This window comes from Aegilops tauschii, chromosome 5, assembly GCF_002575655.3.
Source record: "Aegilops tauschii subsp. strangulata cultivar AL8/78 chromosome 5, Aet v6.0, whole genome shotgun sequence".
NCBI classification, from domain to species: Eukaryota; Viridiplantae; Streptophyta; class Magnoliopsida; order Poales; family Poaceae; genus Aegilops; species Aegilops tauschii.
Genome location: NC_053039.3, coordinates 250,010,723 through 250,032,127, shown reverse-complemented (window position 1 = coordinate 250,032,127; position 21,405 = coordinate 250,010,723). Strand labels below are relative to the sequence as shown.

Below are 21,405 nucleotides of genomic sequence, written 5' to 3'. Positions count from 1 at the left end.
AATACCGTGTCCCTAGTAAGCCTCTACTAGACTAGCTCGTTGATCAAAGATGGTTAAGGTTTACTAACCATGGACATGCGTTGTCATTTGATAACGGGATCACATCATTAGGAGAATGATGTGATGGACAAGACCCACCCGTGAGCTTAGCATAATGATCGTTCAGTTTCATTGCTATTGCATGACAAATACATATTCCTTCGACTATGAGATTATGCAACTCCCGGATACCGGAGGAATACCTTGTGTGCTATCAAACGTCACAACGTAATTGGGTGATCATAAAGATGCTCTACAGGTATCTCCGAAGGTGTTTGTTTAGTTGGCATAGATCGAGATTAGGATTTGTCACTCCGAGTATCGGAGAGGTATCTCTGGGCCCTCTCGGTAATACACATCATAAGTTTGCAAGCAAATGACTAAGGAGTTAGTCACGAGGTGATGTATTACGAAACGAGTAAAGAGACTTGCCGGTAACGAGATTGAACTAGGTATATAGATACCGACGATCGAATTCGAGCAAGTAACATACCGATGGACAAAGGGAATTACGTATGTTGTCATAACGGTTCGACCGATAAAGATCCTCGTAGAATATGTAGGAGCCAATATGGGCATCCAGGTTCCGCTATTGGTTATTGACCGGAGAGGTTTCTCGGTCATGTCTACATAGTTCTCGAACCCGTAGGGTCCACACGCTTAACGTTCGTTGACGATATAGTATTATATGAGTTATGTGATGTGGTGATCGAATGTTTTTTGGAGTCCCAGATGAGATCACAGACATGATGAGGTGTCTCAAAATGGTCGAGAGATAAAGATTGATATATAGGACAATGGTATTCAGACACCGGAAGTGTTTCGGAGGGTACCAGATACTTATCGGGTCACCGGAAAGGAGTTTCGGGCACCCCCGGCAAAGATATGGGCCTAATGGGCCAAAGGGGGAACATACCAGCCCCTGGCGCGCCCCTTCTTTGGACAGCATGACCTAAGGGAAGGAAAGGGGGAAGGGCTAGCCCCTCCCGCCTTTCCCTCTCATGGGAGAAAGGAAGGGGGGGGGGTGCCACCCTTCCCTGCCTTTCCCCCGCACCTATATAAGGCAGAGGCGCGACTTGGGAGGGACTCCAAGTAGGATTCCTCCTACTTGGGCGCCTCCTTTGGCTGCTCCTCCCTCCCTCCCACATATATATAGGCTATATATATGTGGGAGGGGGGCGCCTAGCACTCAACAGACAATGGCCTAGCTGTGTGCGGCGCTCCCCTCCACCGTTTACACCCCTGGTCATATTTTCGTAGTGCTTAGGGAAAACCCTGCGGAGATCACCATCATCGTCACCACGCCGTCGTGCTGTCGGAACTCATCTACTACATCGCCTTCTTGCTGGATCAAGAAGGCGTAGGACGTCCCCGAGCTGAACATGTGCAGAACGCGGAGGTGTCGTGCGTTCAGTACTAGATCGGTTGGAGCGCGAAGAAAGTTCGACTACATCAACCGCATTGTGAAACGCTTCCGCTTACGGCCTATGAGGGTACGTAGACATACTCTCCCCTCGTTGCTATGCATCTCCATGGATAGATCATTGCGCGTGCGTAGATTTTTTTTGTTTTCCATGCAACGTTCCCCAACATTGCCCGGCGCGGCCCCGCCGGCAGCGGCGGCTGGGGGCAGGAGGGAGGGGGGATCGAAGACTGGGGCTAGGGTTCGCGCACCCGGGTCGCCCGCGGGGGGGGGGGGGGGGGACAGGCCAGGGGCAAACCAATTGAACAAAAATATTCTGGTCGAGAGTATTTATTTCTTGGTAAGCCACGTATCGCAATCATTTCCCCGCGTAAATGAACTCCAATCATTAATGCGTTGCGTGAGGTATCGGCAACTCTTCCACCCAACTCCGAGTTTCAAATGGACGAGGCTTGCCCGCTCCCCACCGTCAATTCTTCATTGAACGTTTTTCAGGATTTTCCTCCCCGACGTCTCTTTTCTAGCAAAACAAATCACGAAGCTCCCGTATTCTCATCTCCCCATATGTATTCCCTTCATCCCCTTTCTCTTTCCCTTTCGACGGCCGATGCGGCGGAGAAATCCAGTAAACCACCAGCCGCCGCCCTGTCACCTCGGTCTCGTTCTGCTATCGTCGCCGTCCTTCTCCTCAAGCCTGAATTTCTTCCCAACCGTAGGCCGCGATAGCACAAGCTGGGACTGAATCGGATCGAACCGCCGGCCAAGAGGAGGTGCGTGGTGCCGTGGTGGCTGTGCTGCCTTCGAAGACTACGACGGCGGCAAGACGGAGGCCGTGGCACGCTAGGAAGACGGCCGCCATCCAGCGGCTCTTTCAGGCGTGTTGCTCCATCGTCAGGTTACATAAAAAAAGTTTGGTGTTGGTCATACTACAGTTTACTTAATAGACATATGCTTGCAATTAGATTTATGAATCAAGGTTCAAAAACAGATTACCTGCATCATAAGAGTATTATTGAGAAATTCAGAGTAAATTTGCAACTCCTCGCCGACCTTGTTTTGTTTCCAAGATAAAGTTGTTTGCTTTTATCAATATATTGATACTTGTTACTTATAGGTTTTCACATAGTTCATGATACCACACCAGGTGATTCTTTTCAGATATAAGTTTGTTTCATTTCTATAAGTAAATAGTGTTGCACTTCTTATACATTAGCAATCTCTATTGGGTAGGTGTACACAGCAAAAAATATCTTTTTATATATGAGTTTTTCTCAAGGCGTCCAGGTTAAACCAAATGCATTTTCTTTTCCAGAAGCATATCAGCTCCTAGCAATTCCGGTTCTTCCTTGTAGGTGCCCTTGCCACAAGTGAGTACTCAAACGATGTCGCAATTTTTAGTGTAAACCTTCAAGGCTCAAAGTCTGCAAAACTCATCATGATTGGGTGGCTATTCGTTTTGTGTCTACATGGTACAAATGTTTGGCAATCATATTTGCATAGATGTTATATAATCCCGATCGGTAAATTTGATTTGTCCGCCAGTAGGAAAAGTAAGAGACCGGTTCAAAAGGATACGAACAATGAAAAGAGATCATGATGAATATGAGTCCGATTCCTTACTTTTGATCCTTGTCAGTCATCCCGTTCTCATGGTTTCCAATAGCAATGGTTAAAAGAGCCATAGGGGACAAGAATTTCTTTATTTTGCGTGAGGTTATTTTGTTCGTTCGATGTAGCCTGCGGACTGCAAATTGTATTGGGCCTCAGATTTAGGATCTTGTTTCATGCTCTCCAAATTGCAAATTTACCGATTGATCTTGTGAAGTTTCCCGTTGTTTCTGTTTGCATCCATTGTCCTAGTCAGAGCTTCCCCTAAAACAAAATTATCCAAAATAAATTAATAAAATAGAAAAACCTCGCTTCATCCGCCGCTCGCCTTTGTTATACTCTCTCCTTTCTGGTTCATAGGGCTTAATTTAAAAATCTCTTCAACCAAGATAGATGATGAATGATGGAATTAATTCCGTAGTTTGAAAAAATACTAATTAATACTCTTATTTTTCTCAAAAATTTATGTATATCAATGCATTAATTACACCGCATGCATGCATGACCACTTAATGACCAAGAACTTTTACATGCATTGGTGAATTTTTCTTCATCCTTAGAGCATCTCCAGCCGTTGGCCCCCCAGGGGGCGCCTAAAATCGCCGCCTGGGGGCCAGCCGGCGCAAAAAAACGGCTTGGGGGCGAGTTGCCCCCCAGTCGCCGTCCCCAGGGCCGCCCCAGGCGCGTCTAATTTTTCAAAAAAAAAACGTTCAGCGAAGTTCGGTTAAACACGGCTAAATTTTGGCAAATTTTGGCATATATTACATGTTCGCGACGCGTTTACATAACAAATATAACTAAAAAAAGAAATCAGGGGAGGGAGGGCTCGGAGGCGGCGGTGCACGGCAGAGGGAGAGGGAGAGGGCTCGGCGGCGAGGGCTGGTGTGGCCTGAGGCGAGGGAGGGCGTCGACTTATATAGCCGCGCCCGTATGTACGCGCGGCGGGAGGGGAGGTGACGCCGCGCCGCCCGTGAGGAATCAATGGCAAGGCTGACCGACGGCGGCAGCGCGGCAGCCTTGGCATTGATTCCCGCGGGAACCGAGGCGATGAGGGCGACGAAGCGCCCGTCTCGCTGACTCGGCGGGCCCGCGGTTGCTTCGCGCCAAAACCACTCGCCCCGGTGCCCCCAGCGCGCCGGGTTTGGCCTGGGTCCGCCGGCGCTGATTTCAGCCCAGGCCGGCGAAAATCGGGCTCCTGGGGCGCGACTGGGCCGTTTTTTCGGCGCCGGCACGAAAAAAGCGCTTGGGGAGGCCGTTCTGGAGACGCGGCTGGAGATGCTCTTACATGCAGTGATTGAATACACCTTGAAATCTGAAAATCTGAATATATGATGGTAGTAGTAGAATTGAGACTTTGTGTTTGGTTGGTGTCACCAAGTAAAATGTAATGAGTCGGTTTCGTTCCCCGGGCTCATTCTATAAAACGGAAAAACAAACTTTTTAAGATGAGAGTGAGTACTATCTTCGTACCCCCTGTGCTTCTACTCTGCTTCTGGCCATGGCCGCCTCGCCGCCGCCCTCGCGATTTGGGCCGCCCTTGCTCCCCCTCCTCCTCCTCCTCGTCGTCGGTTACTTCACCGTCTCAGCATCAGCGGCGGGGGAGCTGAGCCAGGTGGTGGGGAGGGGGACGGAGTCGGATGGCCCCTACTTCGAGCCGTTCAACGTGAGCTACGACCATCGCGCAGTGCGCATCGGCGGGCAGCGGAGGATGCTCGTCTCAGCGGGAGTACACTACCCCCGCGCCACACCCGAGGTGAGGATCCCGTCCGCGGCTTGTGCAAGGGCAGCGTCTGGTGCCACCGGAAAAAAAATGCAGCGTCTGGTGGAGTTGTTGGCATCGGGCGGAACCCCCTGTAGTTTTGCCCCTCTTATCGGAGCGAGTTTATTCCATTACCTCAATGCCACAATATCGTAGGCCGCCCCGCCAAAGAGCTTACTCATGCCTGATCAGGCTCGAGTTGGGGCGGCGGAAATGTGGGATTTGTGTGGTTTGATCCGTGGTGGTCGGGGCTGCTGCAATTGAGCAGAGACGAACAGAATTGGTGTTTTTCCCATAATAAAAAGAAGTTAAACTAGGATAGACTGAAAACCTGAGTATTTTTTCTTCATAGCACCGTGGATAACCATGGATAGCTCCTCCATGAACTTCCTTCGAAGCTCGTTTGCGGTTAGTGTGTCGGATTTAATTGGAACTAACGGTGGTGTGCGTGAGGGTATCAGAGAGATTTTCACACTGGCTCTTCTTGGGGCGTCTGGTTGGTGTAACCGTGTTCATTATCACTTTTAGTATGGACATCAAACTTTGGTAGTTTTCTTGTGCTTCAAAAAGCTGGGTGCTGCATGAAATTAATTGCTGAGCGATTTTGATCACAGGAATCAGGATATTGCACCAGCATTGTTGTTTGTTTGCCCAGGAATACGGTGTTTTTGTTGCTTGTAGCTCTAACTAAACTCTTGCAAATTGTGCTAGATGTGGCCTAGTATAATTGCAAAGTGCAAGGAAGGTGGTGCAGATGTAATTGAGACATATGTCTTTTGGAATGGGCATGAACCAGCCAAAGGTCAGGTAATGTAGTTGCCCATTTATTCACTTCAGTCGTTCATATTTTGTCCTTGAATATGAACTTATGCATCTTCCATTTTTCCCAGTATTACTTCGAAGACAGATTTGATCTTGTGAGATTTGTGAAGCTGGTTGCTGCTGAAGGCCTATTTTTTTTCCTTCGTATCGGCCCATATGCTTGTGCTGAATGGAATTTCGGGTCTGTTTATATCTTAACAGTCGACTTTTGAAATATCTTGATCACATCCGTACTAATTACTAGAGTTTTCAATTGTGTTACAATTTTTTTTCTTGCTCTATTTTTATAGTAATTGGTATACATGCACATGTGTTTGTTGTGTTCATGCACATACACATACACATCATTTTACAACCAACACAATCTTTTCTAGCTTCTCTGTATAGGCTTAAGTCAGTCACTATGTTTGAGAACCTTTACCTTAGCTACCTAGTAAGTAACCATTGGATCTTAAATGGTCCAATACGCATGATTTCCTGACACTTCACATGTCCTACACTTTATGAGGATGACATATTTTGCCCTCCTTCATTAAAAAAGGGAAGCTAGTGAAGCTCTGGAAACGTAGAGGAACAGGTGTTTGTGAACAAAAATGTAGTTCTACAGTCGTAAGGGAACACTACAGTTGGTGTATGTCAAGAGTTAATCGAATCAAATAATTTGTTTCTACTAATATACAGTGGCTATGGAAAAGGCTAACTATCACCCACAAAAAAAGGAAAAAGGCTAATTATAGGAGGTGCTCTATAATTGGTATACCTTCTTTTTTTTATCTCATAGCTGCCACTTATCAAAGCAATCACACTTCACAATTGCACTCATAAATGCAGCTAATTGAAACACATTACGAGCTACACGTATGTACCTTAGAGGCCCCAGTTATTATATTTCAGAGTTACAAAATTTCTTCTTCCTCATGCAATTGAGCTTTTGATAGTAGATTATCGTTTGAGTTTTCTCTCCCTCTACATTAAGAATTAAGTCAGTAGTTTCTGTAATAATAAACATAACCTTACAGCTTTGCACAATTATTCCTGCGTGTTTGAGAAAAAAATATTTAGTATTATTTATGGTGTTTATTAATCTGTCCTTTTGTCATACATTTGTGCAGTGGTTTCCCAGTTTGGTTACGTGATATCCCTGGCATAGAATTTCGTACTGACAATGAGCCATACAAGGTAAAAAAATTACATTTCACTGTTTGATCCATGGCTTTCTTCAGATCATAGATTTTCCATCTTATAAGAGTTTCATGCTGTATGAAATCACATGATTCCTGCACTTATGTGTAGAAACGATGTACAGTTACAACACTGATTTAGTGGGAGGAGCATCCTCAAGTACTCTTTAACCACTAAGCCGTATAAATGTTTCAACAGGCTGAAATGGAGACTTTTGTGACAAAAATTGTAGACATGATGAAAGCCGAGAAGCTTTATTCTTGGCAAGGTGGTCCCATTATATTGCAGCAGGTATGAACCAATTCTTAAATTTCAGTTATTGGATATATTTTTTTGTTCGAGAGGGAGGGAGAGGGAGGGGAAGGGAGGGAGACAGAGTCAAACGCTGCTTTTCTTCTCCCATCTTTCCTCGGGAAAGCATTGCAAGGAAAAGAGGAATAGAGGAAGGTGGGCACAAGGGCAGCAACAAGGAACAGCTTGATGCCGGAGATGCACACATTCTTTTTGTCCTGCCTTTTGTACTTCCAGTACTAACTATACTCTGGCTCAGCAGCTGAGAAGCTTTATTCTCGGAAACGCTCACAAAGTGCTCACCCACTCAAGGAGTGTGGGGTCTATTTATAGCAAAAGCAGAAATCTAACCGTTGAACATAAAAGACAAACCACCCTGGAAGTACCACATGGTATTCTTGGTAGTAGCGGGCCCATTCAAATTTGAACTGTTAGGCAGGAAAACGAACATCCTAGATGTGCGTGGTGCTTGGAGGTCCCGGCTGCCTAGTAAGCCTCTTAGGCCATGTACAGTGCAATGTGCTTAGAGAAGTGTTCAAAAAAGAACTGTTTTTCCCAAGCATCCGTGCTTATTTGTAGAACATAGATGATTAATTTGGCACCCCTGCTACTGAAATAAGCAATGTTGCTTAAGAAAAAATAATCAGATTATTTTTCTAAGCACCTTGCATCCATGATCTTAGAAGTCTAAATACCTTGAGGTGCTGGAAACAAAAAGCTTGGAGGTACCAAACACAAAGAAGCTCATCTCAGCGTGAAGGAGAAACTTGCTCTGAAGTACTGGAGAAAAGGAGAAAAAGGGCAAGCCTTAGAATTAAATGGTGCAGAAACGACAATCTCTCAGCTCGGAGGTGCCGTATAAGATATGCTCGGGAGTATTAGACCTATACAAACCGAGAGGTGCTTGGAAGTGTCGGAAAAGGTTAGGCTCCGAGTTATCGGAACTAGGCATTCTCTTGGCAGGATCAAAGCTCGGTGGTACCAGAGAAAAATAGAGGTGGTTCCGACAAACATTTGTAGAACAGGGTTCACACGGCAGGATCACTCGATGCTCATAGGGTCAGTAGTGTTGAGAATAGCAACTTGTATTATTAGGAGGCCAATGCCAACATATATACACATGCATGAGGATGCCAAAAGGCTACAAGAGGATGCCAAGAGACTAGAATGCAAAAGGCCAAAAGACATCACTTAATATAACTCTAACACCCCCCCTCAAACTCATGGTGGATCCACAACACTGAGTTTGGAGAGGTGAAATCCATGTTGCGCTCTAGTCTGAGCCTTCGTGAAGAAGTCCGCTAGCTGTAACTCAGAAGGCACATACTGAAGAGCAACAACATGATCCTGCACAGCAGCGCGCACATAAAAAGCGTCAACACCAATGTGTTTGGTAAGCTCATGCTTCACGGGGTCCCGCGCAATACTGATAGCACCTGTGCTGTCTGACAGGAGGGTGGTAGGTGTAGTAACAGAAACATTCTGTTTCTTCGTCTTCCAGGAAATGAGGGAACCACCAAGAAAGACACAGTAGGCAGAAAGTGAACGGCGATCCGTAGGATCACTAGCCCACGTAGCATCCGAATAGGCCTGGAGCTGTAACGAACTGGAACGGCGGAAAAAGAGACGATGAGAGATCGTGCCACGATGATATCGTAAAACGCGAAGAAGGTGACTATAGTGAACTGAAGTGGGAGCAGAAACAAACTGACTCAGAATATGGACAGGATAGGAGATATCCGGACGAGTGACAACAAGATACACAAGACTCCCAACAAGATGACGATAACGTGCCGGATCAGACAAGGGCTCACCATCAGAAGCACGAAGGTGAACATTGAGCTCCATAGGAGTCTCAGCAGTGCGCTCATCACTAAGAGCCGCACGAGTAAGAAGGCCCTGGATATACTTTTCTTGGGAAATAAAAAAGCCAGCAGAGGTGGAGGAAACCTCAATCCCAAGAAAGTAACGAAGAGGACCAAGATCAGACATAAGGAACTGCTCATTAAGACGGGCCTTGACAAAGGCAATGTACTCATAATCGTCGCCAGTGATGATCATGTCATCAACATATAGAAGAAGAAGAGTGCGACCACGAGTAGGAAGGTGGACAAACAACGCTGGATCATGATCACTGGGTTAAAAACCAGCAGCAGTGACCACAGAGGCAAAACGCTCAAACCAAGCGCGAGGGGCTTGCTTAAGGCCATAGAGAGAGCGACGAAGACGACAAACCATGCCATCGGGAACTGAATACCCGGGTGGTGGCTGCATATAAACCTCCTCATGCAACTCACCATTAAGAAAATCATTTTTAACATCAAGCTGTGACACGGACCAGTGGCGAACAGAGGCCACGGCGAGAAGTGTGCGGATAGTGGTCATATGGTCCACAGGAGCAAATGTCTCATCATAATCACGACCATGCTCTTGCTGAAAGCCGCGAGCCACAAGACGAGCTTTATAACGCTCAAGAGAACCATCAGAGCGAGTCTTAATCTTATAGACCCACTTACAAGTGATGGGACGAACACGGGGTGGAAGAGAAACCAGATCCCATGTGCCGTTGCGCTCAAGTGCGGCAATCTCCTCTGCCATCGCAAACTGCCATTCAAGATGAACAACAACATCACGATAAGAGGTAGGCTCAAGTACAACCGAAAGGCCGTATCGGCTAGGAGAATAGCGGTCAGGAGGAGGGCAAAGTCGAGCCCGAAGACCATAAGTTGGCTGGGACGAGGAAGACGGTGCACCAGAAGTAGATGGCACGTCAGTAGATTCATCCATAACACATCGGCGACGGGTATAATGAAAAGGAAAAGTGGGATGAGAAGGAACCATCAGAGGTGATGGAAATGGAGAAGACATCGGTGATGAAGGTGGAGTGTCATGTAATAAGGAAGGAGAAGAAACGACAGGAGAAGATGGTGTCGGATCTGCAATTGTGGGACGAGGAGGAGTAGGAATATGAGGCACAGAGGGAGGTGTATCAGGAAACGCGAGAAAAGATATCCTCTACTGAAAAGGTCGAAGATGATGGTCGTGGGTAGAATGGATGAGACTCATCAAAAGTCACATCCCTAGAAATACGCATCCGTCGACCGACAGGATCCCAACACCGATAACCCTTATGTTCATCACTGTAGCCCAGAAAAACACACTCGCCAGACTGAGCGGTTAGTTTGGTGCGTTCTCGGGGGGCAAGGAGAACATAACAAACACAACCAAACAACCGAAGAGCAGAATAATCAGGAGAATGATCAGAAAGACGCTCTAGAGGAATACCTCCCTGTAGAGCAGATGAGGGTTGAATGTTTATGAGATATGTGGCAGTGGAGACAGCCTCAGCCCAGAAATGAGGTGGAAGAGAGGCGGAAATCATCATCGCACGAGCTATCTCAAGAAGGTGACGATGCTTGCGCTCAGCCACGCCATTCTGAGCGTGAGCACCAGGACAAGAGAACTGAGCAAGAGTACCCTGCTCAGCAAGAAAACCACGCAACATTTTGGAGATGTACTCGCCAGCAGAATCAACACGAAACACGCGAATAGGTGTAGAGAACTGAGTGTGGACCATGGCGGCAAACCGCTTATAAATAGAGAGAACCTCGCTACGAGAAGACATGAATTAAAGCCAAGTGTAGCGAGAGAAATCATCTATAAAAATAATATAGTAGCGATGACCCCCTTTAGGAGAGAAGGGAGCCGGACCCCACACATCTGAATGTACTAAATCAAAAGGGCGCCGAGACACTGACTCGCTAGTAGGATAAGGTAACTGAACTTGTTTACCAAGCCTACAACCCTGACACTGTAAGGAGACATCTCCTGAGACAGGCCCCAGAAGACCACGACGAACTAAAGACGATAGTCGAGAACCATAAAGGTGACCAAGTCGATGATGCCACTGCTGGAAGGAGCTGGTAGCTGAAGCGACGAAGGCAGATGGACTGGCGAATGTGGTGGTAGCGGAAGGAACATTAAGCCAGTCCAACTCCCAAAGCCCCTGAGAATCATGGCAGCGCGGGCCAGCCCCAACCAGAGCCTTCGTGTGGCGATCTTGGATAGTGCAAGAATCAACGTCAAGAATGGCACGACAACCAGAATCAGTAAGCTGACCCGCCGAAAATAGGTTCATGGTAAGGCGAGGCACATGAGAAACATCTGGAACATAAAAGGAAGAAGTGGCAAGAGTGCCTCGACTCGCAACAGGAAGAGTACCATCAGCAGTAAGAACATTAATAGGAAAATCGAGAGATCTACGAGAGGACAAGATAGAAGAATCGGAGGACATATGAAATGAAGCTCCAGAATCCAGAACCCATGGGGACGTACCTGACTGTGTCACAGAGCCTGCAGTACCTGTCGAAGAACCTGAAGCAGCAAGTAGACGCTTGAGCTTCACAATATCTTGCTCAGTCAAGGAGACAGTAGACAGCGTCGAGGAAGAAGCACGTGTCCCAGAAGAAGAATTGCGCTCCCTATTACGCATATCATGCTTCTTCTTGAAGCAATCAGACTCGGGGTGACCATCCCTGTTGCAGTAGTCACAATGAGTACGAGGACGAGAGCGACCTTCACGACCCGGAGGAGTGGGCAGTAGTGGCGGAGCACTCGAGCGAGAAGACACTGGTGGAGTAGCAGCTCGAGCAGCGAGCACAGAGGGAACCTGAAGCAAACCAACACCACGAAGGTGAGTCTCCTCAGCACGAAGCTCAGAAAGCACCTCAGAAATAGGAACACGGCCACGAGTAAACAACTGAGCACGTCGAGGCTCAAACTCCCCATGGAGCCGTGACAAGAACTCATAGACGCGCTGAAACTCCAAGTCTGACCTCACAGTCTGGCAACACGGGCAAGTGCCACAAACAGTAGTGCGAAGGGAGTCAAGCTAGCACCAGATAGCAGAACTCTTGAGTGTAGAACTCATCAATAGTGGAGTCTCCCTGCTGAAGAGCATGCTCCTGACGGATCATAGACAAGTAGAGAGCATCACCAGAGGGCTGATAGCGCTGACGAAGATGAGTCCACATCTCAAAGACAGTACCGAGGCCTATAAACTCAGAAGCAAACTGAGGCAAAACACTGGAAGTGAGAACAGTCGCAGCACGAGCATCATCATCACACCACTGAGTGTAAGCAGCCAGATCGTCACGATAAACAGAAAGAGCATTTGAATAATCCAAGACCTCCTGGTCATAAGCGGCAGCTGCATCATCATCAGCAACCGTGGCTGCAGCCCTATCAGCATCAGAAGCATCTGCGTCAAGAGCCGGTGGCGTCGGCGGTGGGGTAGGAGCCACAGGAGGCACTGTGCGCGGAGGACAGGGGACCTCACTGGAAAGAACACCCGACAGACGAATGCCACTCATGTGAATGCGCATAAAGGCAACGAACTCAGCATAGTTAGCCCCATCGAATATCACCGGGCAGCGCGGGATGGCAACATAGCCAGATGACGCCAAAGACATGGTGCTTCTTTTCTGTCACAAAGACTCAACTGGCCAAGGTGCGAGCGGCCAGAACCAACAGCAGATCAATCAGGCGAAAAGCCAGCCGAACGAGGACCAAATCGATTAGACAGAGTCACGATCTGGAGCAGTAGACACCCGGACAAGAAACGGCAACAGCCACTCATGTAACCACGCAAGCGCCCCGCAGGCAGCCGCGGAAGACAGCAGCGTCGCAGAGGACGGGGCTGGCAGCCGGTAGCAGCGGCGCAGATGGTGCCGGCGACCGGTGGCGCCGCAGAAGGCAGCAGTGGCGCGGACGAGGCCAGCGGCACAGACGGGGCCGGCAGCCGGCAGCCGGCAGCAGCGACGCAGACGGGGCCGGCGGCCGGTGGCGCCGCATAAGGCAGCAGCGGCGGCGCGGACGAGGCCCACGGCCGGCAGCGACCTTGGAGGAGGACGAGCGGCCAGCGGCTGGATCGATTGAGACCAAGTCCGATCGGATCCAATATTAGCCAGCGGATTCCATGCGAGGGCCAAATTGATTGGGACCAAATCGATTCACAGTGGATTCCACGGGAGAGCAACAACTAGCCAGCGGCTGGATCAACTAGCTAGCTTGGATTGGAAGTTCCTGTAGGAGATTGGATCGGGAGCAGCACGAGTTGCGCGTGCGGAAAAAGAACACCTAGAGCTCTAATACCATGTTGAGAATAGCAACTTGTATTATTAGGAGGCCAATGCCAACATATATACACATACATGAGGATGCCAAAAGGCTACAAGAGGATGCCAAGAGACTAGAATGCAAAAGGCCAAAAGACATCACTTAATATAACTCTAACAAGTAGTACCGAGTAGGAAATACTCATAAGTACCGGGTAAGTGGAGAACTTGAGGAATTGAGTGGAAGCAGTGCGAACTTGGGGATTTGGTTGTGGATCTTGAGATAGAGTGCATCCCTAGTTATTTTTCATGTGCCTTCTTGATAGTGCGGTTGTCCTTGAACTCAGTGTGGATCTTGGATCCACTAAAAGCCTATAAATTGCAAACTACGAGCTTGAAGAACCAACTACTTGATAGCACGAAAAGCAGGGGCCACCAATGATGTTTCCACTCATCAAAATGGAGGATACTTAGTCCATTCCTGAAATAGACTTGATAAACCTTTAGTGCTCTTAATTTCCTTGTCATTAATCACCAGAACCCAATTGGGGCCTAAGTTTCACTTTTAGAAGGCTAAGGACGAATTCATTGAGATTGGGAAGAGAAAAGAACTGGCAGCGGAGGATGCTAGCACGACACGGGGTGTGGCTCGGACTTCAGAGCACAAAGCCAAGACACTAGAGGTTCGACTTCACAAATCGGGGCCTTCGGCGTCTAAGGTCTGCTTGCTCTTGGACTCGATTATGGAGGCTTGGAGGTAAAAGGCCCATCCCAGTTTGTGTAAATGACCCTTGAGACCGTGCTATGTTTGTGGAAACGTTGTTGTACTGTGTTGTTGTACTCCTAATTGTCCGCCACATGGCGTCCAAATCAGCATGAAACCACGCTAGACAGGATCAAGGTTATAAATTAAATGGTTTCGATTGTTAAAGTTCTAAAGTAATGGTTTAGGAGTTGAAGATTCTAAGATGAACTTCCTTGAAAGTTCAAGGCTGAAAAGTGGACCTCTTTCTATCGAAAACCAACATATATGTGCAACAAACTTATATGAAGCTGACAAGGATGCTATATGTTACACCCTCCGTTCCTAAATACAAGTCTTTGTAGAGATTCCACTATGGACTACAAACGAAGCAGAATGAGTAAATCTACACTCTAAAGTGCATCTATATACATCCGTATGTGGTTCATAGTGGAATCTCTACAAAGACTTATATTTGGAACGGAGGGAGTAGTTGTGTTGCATGCGTTAGAAGCAAAAATGATTACATGACCTTTCTTCTTATTGGGTATCCTTTGGAGATTGTTATATAGATTGAAAATGAGTATGGGAATATTCAAAGCAAGTATGGTCAAGCAGGCAAGAGATATATGCAATGGGCAGCTCAGATGGCGCTTGGGCTTGATACTGGCATTCCTTGGGTGATGTGCCGGCAAACTGATGCTCCAGAACAAATTGTAGGTGATCTCACAACCTTGTGATAATTCCACTAGTTTTGTTTACTATCTGTAACAGAGTTCTGACTCTATACTTTTTTTGGTAGCTTGATACTTGCAATGCATTTTACTGCGATGGGTTTGAGCCAAATTCTTACAATAAGCCAAAGATATGGACTGAGGATTGGGATGGATGGTATGTAGTTTGTTCCTGGTTTCCTTCAGCCACTATTATGAAAATTTAATGGCATAATCAGGTGCTTTGCTGTGTGAAATATGATAGTTGGGAGTATGGACCCGTGTGTTTAATCTACCCAAGATGAACATGGCTTTAATACAATGGGGTTAGGCAGGTGGAGAATATCATATTCTCCTCCTTTAGACGTGGTGATTAGGCAGGTCTACTAGATCACATTCAGACATCAACATCATTGAGGGTATGTTTGGCTTTACCCCAACTTTGCCCTACAAATATTTGGCTAGGGTTTATCTTTTGCTCGCTCATGAGTTGGTTGGCTAGAAAAAGAAACTAGAGTGGGCAAAGAGGCATTGACATGATTTTTTTTTTTTTGGAAAACTATCCATACAATACATACAAAGACTAATTTTTTGGCCATAACCAAAAAATTGGTAGGGCCAATTATCCCCACCATCCAAACACACCACAAACCACATCGATGTTTCAAGTTTGAACTGCACCTTAGAAATTTGTTTCAGTCTGTCTGTGCCATGTGACCATGAGGTCAAGGGTCCGAGTCCTGGAAACAGCCTCTTGCAGAAATATAGGGAAAGGCTGTGTACACAAGACCCAAGTGGTCGGACCCTTCCCCGACCCTGCGCAAGCGGGAGCTACGTGCACCAGGCTGCCCTTATTTTATTATCAAGATGTCGCCAAATGTACAAGTCCAACTGCAAACTGAAAACCAAACTACACAAACAAATAAACAAAAGGCAAGAGAGATCTGTGGATCACTTTTTTAAGAACAAATATGGAACACGAAAGATAAATAAGCACAGCTGCAGGGCTAAACTGTACAGGTGTGCTGCTGTTCCAACATGCCTGGTTAGCCGGCCTGGTCTGTATTAGGGAAATAGCAACTTGTATTCCCAGGTGGCCATAGGCCAGTATATATACACGTACAGGTGGTACAATATGCAGAAAGTCCCTTATACAATGGGGAAGATACAAAGGCTACATGGCTATGTACATTTAGCTCTTGACAGTGTGCACACAAACTACCTATTAAAAAAGAAATAGTTGGCGAAACTTTGTGTTAACAAATCAAAATACGATTTACATTTTGGGACAGAGGGAGTATTTTTTTTTCCTGTATGCATGTCCATGATCGATCTTTCTTCCATGTATTTGTTTAGCTTTCAAGCCAAAAATTTAAAAAATCTGCTGAATTCTATGGTTTGCTGTAGTAGCAGACCTAATGTGTAACCATATGCACATGGATAAATAATGTCCCATGTTTGTCCAAATGAATGATGTACCTAAACCAAATATGACTACCCTTCTGTTATATTTCTTCAAGAATTACTAATTGAACTACCTTCTAGTTTCGATGTTCTATTTGAGGATATATTCTTGTTCTCTTGAAAATTGCAACCCGATGTATTGCGCAGGTATGCCGACTGGGGTGGACCATTGCCTCATAGGCCTGCCGAAGACAGTGCTTTTGCTGTTGCACGTTTCTACCAACGTGGCGGAAGTTTTCAGAATTATTATATGGTAAGATATTCCTCCATAAGAATAATAAGAAAGGGAGATTCTAAAAAAATCATTATCTCCAACAGCAAATTCAAACATCTATTTTATATGCACTTTGATCTGGCTGGGGAATCTGAATATGTTTGCGCCCAAGGCTCTTAATCATTATCTCAGAAGTTTCACTGGCATATGCATATTGTTGAATCGGGAGAGAGAGTACCTCCAGACAGCTCGAGCCCCCTCCTCTTGTTCTCCGCGTGAGTCTTTTGTGTGTGTGTGGCGGCTTGCACGGGGCAGAGGAGGAGGGGCACCTCTTCTAGGTCAGGTCCACTCATGGGCTTGGGCCCAAAAGACATATCAAGATGGGCTAGGGCCCATACTGGTTCAACCCCCCCCCCCCCCCCCCCCCTCCTCAAGATGGGTGGTAGATATCTATCATCCCCATCTTGTCACAGGCCAAGTTACAGTCCTTTGTTCCCAGTCCCTTTGTCAGGCAGTCTGCAAATTGCTTCCCAGAGCTGACATGTGTAAGGCTGATGATCCCAGCATCAAGTTTCTCTTTAATGAAGAAGCGGTCAATTTCCACATGCTTCGTCCTATCATGTTGAACTGGGTTATTAGCAATGGCTATAGCTGACTGATTGTCACACCACACCCTCAAGGGTCCCTTCCTCAGAAGTTTCAACTCGCACAGTAGGTGCTTCACCCAGAGCATACCACACAACCCTTGAGATGATGCTCTATACTCAGCTTTTGCTGTTGATCTAGACACAACAGTCTGTTTCTTGCTTCTCCATGACACCAAATTTCCTCCCACAAACACACAGTAGCCTGAAGTTGATCTTCTATCATCTTGACAGCTAGCCCAATCAGAGTCACTATAGCCATTCACTGTCCACTCTTCGCAAACCACAACCCTTTACCCGGAGTCCCCCTCAAGTATCTCAGAATTCTGTGAACAATATCAAGATGTCCACTTCTTGGTTCATGCATGTATCTGCTCACCACCCCCACGGCGTACGTAATGTCAGGCCTTGTATGACACAAGTACAATAACCTTCCAACCAGCTTCTGATAATCTTCCTTATTCACTAGCTCACCTGATTGTGCTGTCACTTGATGATTTTGTTCAATCGTAGTAGGGGCTGCACGACATCCCATCATGCCCATGTCACTTGAGAGATCCAAGGCGTATTTTCGTTGGCACAAAGATATTCCCTTCTCTGGCCGAGCCACTTCTATGCCAAGGAAGTACTTTAGATTGCCCAAGTCTTTTACCTCAAACTCCTTCCTCAGACACCCCTTCACTCCTTTATTTCCTCCTCATCATCTCCAGTGATGATATCATCAATATACACTGCAAGAATGGTGATCTTCTTATCAGTGTGTCTATAGAACACAGTGTGATCACCATTACATTGGCCATACCCCATATTCCAAACAGCTTGTCTGAACCTATCAAACCATGCCCTCGGCGATTGCTTCAGACCATACACGGATTTCTTCAGCCTGCATACCTTTCCCGTAGTCTGTTTTATGCCAAAACCTGGTGGTATTTCCATGTATACCTCTTCTTTCAAGTGACCATGTAAGAGGGCATTCTTGACATGTAACTGGTGCAATTTCCACCCAAAGTTTGCAGCACACGAGACCAATACCCTTACTGTGTTCATCTTTGCAACTGGAGCAAATGTCTCATCATAGTCAATTCCATAAGTTTGACTTTATCCTCTGGCGACCAATCTAGCCTTATATTGTTCCACCTTGCCCTCAGGATTCTGCTTCACGGTAAAATTCCACTTACAACTCACTGCTTTCTTTCTGTTGGCAATGTGGTTAGCACCCATGTCTTGTTTTTTTTTTCAGTGCTTCATCGATTCACGCCACTTCGGATCTTGCTTTGTAGCCTTCCAATCCTTAGGGATAGACACAGTTTGCAGAGGCAACAAACGCCTTATATGAAGGTGACAAGGCCTTGTAAGACACAAAATTGCCAATATCAAGGTCATCACAAGCATCATCCTTTGGCAGAGCCTTCCTTGCTACCTCACCCTTCCTTGCCGCTTCACGTGTAGGCTTTCGCAACGCAATGGGCAGCTCCACTGTGTCAGATGAGCTTGCCTCACTGCCTTGCTGCTCCCCCTGCACTCTTGCCTCACTGCCTTGCTGCTCCCCCTGCACTCTTGCCTCACTGCCTTGCTGCTCCCCTGCACTCTTGCCTCACTGCCTTGCTGCTCCCCCTGCACTTGTGATTGCCGTCGAGAGTACACCAGGGTATTCGTCTGCCATTGATCTCGAACAGGAACCTGGAGAGCACCAATCTTAAGTGTATCAACAGTTGGCTCGACATGAGCCTGCATATAATCATCAATGAGGGTACTAACCGGAATTGTACCCACTATTGCTTGAACTTGAGCCTGCACATCATTATCAGTGTTAATGCCCACAGAATCATCGTGAGTATGAGACACATCCTTCTCCCCCTCTTGACCAACATGCACAGGGTGTAGGTGGTCAAGCTCTGCAAACAGCAGACAGAGATCAGTCGGCTGACCATAGAATGGCTCAGACTCCCTAAAGGTAACATCCATACTTACAAACCTGCGTTTTTCAGAGGGACACCAACATTTATACCCCTGCTGACTAGACGAGTATCCCAGAAAGACACACTTCACTGCCCGAGGATCAAGCTTTCCAACAGATGGTCGGTGATCATGAACAAAGCAGGTACTGCCAAACAACTTTGGGGGAACAACAAACTTATTATCTCCCAACAAGCAACTCAGACGGAGATTTCATGCCTAGTATCCTGGAAGGTGTCCGGTTGATCAGGTATGGCTGTCATAACTGCGTCATCCCACAAGAACTTAGGCACATTCATGGTAAACATCAATGACCGAGCAACCTCAAGAATATGACGATTCTTCCTTTCGGCCACTCCATTCTGAGGGGGGGTGTCTGCCTGTCTGGACATGAAGTTTGATGAAGAATCCCTTGGTCAGCCATGAAAGCCCCAAAACTGTTGTTCACATACTCTGTGCCATTGTCAGTCCTGAGCACCTCGACCTGCACCTGAAACTGGTTCTTTACAAGAGCATGGAAGTTCTGAAAACAGCTAAATACCTCATCCTTGTGACGCATCAGGTAAATCCAAGTCATACGAGAATAGCAGTCAATAAAGGTAGCAAAATACTTCTTCCCATCCATTGGCACCACGGGGCTAGTCCATACATCCGAATGAATAGGCATAAAAGGAGATATGCTCCTGAGCCCCTTACTCACATATGAGGCTCGTGTGTGTTTTGCATATTCGCAAGCATCACATGTCAGCTTGCCCTTGCCTATTCTACACATAACATCCGGAAATATTCTACTCATCTTATCAAAAGATACATGCCCCATCCTACAATGATGGATCATCGCCTGCTTCTCCTTGCCCTCCATGGTCGTAGCACACACCAAGTTCGGCTGCACCTCCTGGTCCATGTACCACAACCCTCTACACCTGGTGCCAGTCCCAACCGTCTGGCACGTCTGTCGCACCTGAATCAAGCAACCGAACTTGTCAAGGATCACACGACAGTCTATTTGATCAATGAGTGCACTGAAAGAGACCAAACTGACAGGGAAGGCTGGCACATGTAAAATTGGCGATAGGGAAATGGTCGGAGTACACTTTACTGTACCAACCCCTATGACTGGCTGTTTTGTGCCATCAGCTGTTTGTATAGTGCTCGTGTGAGAGGGAGGATGCTTATTGTAAGACTCGAGCACGCAGGAGTTACTAGCAACACGCCTAGATGCTCTAGAGTCAAGAACCCACTCTGGAGCACTCTCATTAGTAGCAAGAGATGCTCTTTCCGGATTACCTTCATCAGTGGATGCCCAGTGAGCAAAGTCTCCATAGACAGCATCATCTACATCTTTGCCTTTGGACGTCCCAGTGTCTCCTGCAACGGCCATGTGAGCCCTTTGACCCCCTGAGTGTCCTGAGTAGCCACCTCTGCCCCTAGAAGCCTGACCCCATGAGGTCTCTGAGTATCCACCTCTGTCTCTTCTGCCTCTGCCTTTTCCCCCTCTGTTATATCCCCTGCCTCTGCCACGAGTTGGACATTCTCTCTTCCAGTGACCTACCTCCCCACAGACATGACATTTGGTGGGATCTCCCCACTCCATGCACCCGGTGATTGCAAATGTCGAAGCCGGCACAACCTTCATGTCTGCATGCTCAAGAGATAGGCGCACCTCCTCTTGAGTCATCGCTGCAATAGCCTCAGCAATGGTAGGCGGACTAGGTTGGTGCAGCAGGGAAGTCTTCCTACCATCATAGCAACCTTTGAGGCCAGCCAAAAGTTTCAGCACACGCCTGCGTGCCATCCACTTGTGCCCTGACTCGATTGAAGCTGCATCATAGAGTTCCAGAGGATCACAGTTATCCTGGTCTGCCCACAGAGCCTGCAGTTCTGCCACGTATGCCATCATTGACATGCCATCCTCTTGGCGCAACAACCTAATTTTGTCCTCGGTTTTAGTTTGAGCAATGAGCATGACATTGCCCTTGCCAGAGTACCGGATGGATAGAATCTTCCGTATCTCAGTAGGTGTGGATAGCCCTTCCACAGAGCGTCCAATGGAGTGCACGACAGAGTTCAACAACCACACCATAAGTACAGAGTTGATAGCCTTCCACCTTTTTCCCTCTGCACTACTCTTGTCTCTTGGTTCTGCAATGGTGCCCAACAAATATTCATCAAGCTCCTTATGCTCAACAGCCCACAAAGCCCTCCTGGACCAGCTCAAATAATTTGTGGCCCCCTCTAGCTTCATGTCCAGGGGTGACATTTCGAGCTTCTGAGCCACTTCCTGTCGAGGAACGATGGCCCCAGAGTTGGAGTTGGACTCTACGAGGATCTTAGCGAGCTTCTCGAAAGCCTCAGCAAGTGCATTTGGTTCAGCCATCTTTGGTCGGGAGTAGCAGCCGCAACTCCTAGTAGCAGCAGCAGAAACTCCTCAA

At 47.1% G+C, this 21,405-nt stretch overlaps 1 protein-coding gene and 1 long non-coding RNA gene across 2 annotated transcripts in view; both read left to right on the top strand.

The window, feature by feature from the left end:
* The first annotated feature begins 1,947 nt into the window (after window positions 1-1,947).
* LOC141023376 (uncharacterized) lies at window positions 1,948-2,832 on the top strand. Its single transcript, XR_012184589.1, has 3 exons — window positions 1,948-2,087; window positions 2,179-2,357; window positions 2,775-2,832. It is a non-coding gene; the product is annotated as an uncharacterized lncRNA (long non-coding RNA).
* Window positions 2,833-3,228: 396 nt separating this feature from the next.
* The window catches only part of LOC109733344 (beta-galactosidase 15), a 35,903-nt gene continuing 17,726 nt past the window's right edge, over window positions 3,229-21,405 (top strand). Inside the window, exons 1-8 of the mRNA XM_020292539.4 lie at window positions 3,229-4,823; window positions 5,541-5,636; window positions 5,720-5,832; window positions 6,764-6,830; window positions 7,032-7,124; window positions 14,555-14,698; window positions 14,785-14,873; window positions 16,307-16,412. Of these exons, the coding sequence (XP_020148128.1) occupies window positions 4,569-4,823; window positions 5,541-5,636; window positions 5,720-5,832; window positions 6,764-6,830; window positions 7,032-7,124; window positions 14,555-14,698; window positions 14,785-14,873; window positions 16,307-16,412 (963 nt within the window). The 5' untranslated portion in view covers window positions 3,229-4,568. The remainder of the gene's footprint in view (window positions 4,824-5,540; window positions 5,637-5,719; window positions 5,833-6,763; window positions 6,831-7,031; window positions 7,125-14,554; window positions 14,699-14,784; window positions 14,874-16,306; window positions 16,413-21,405) is intronic.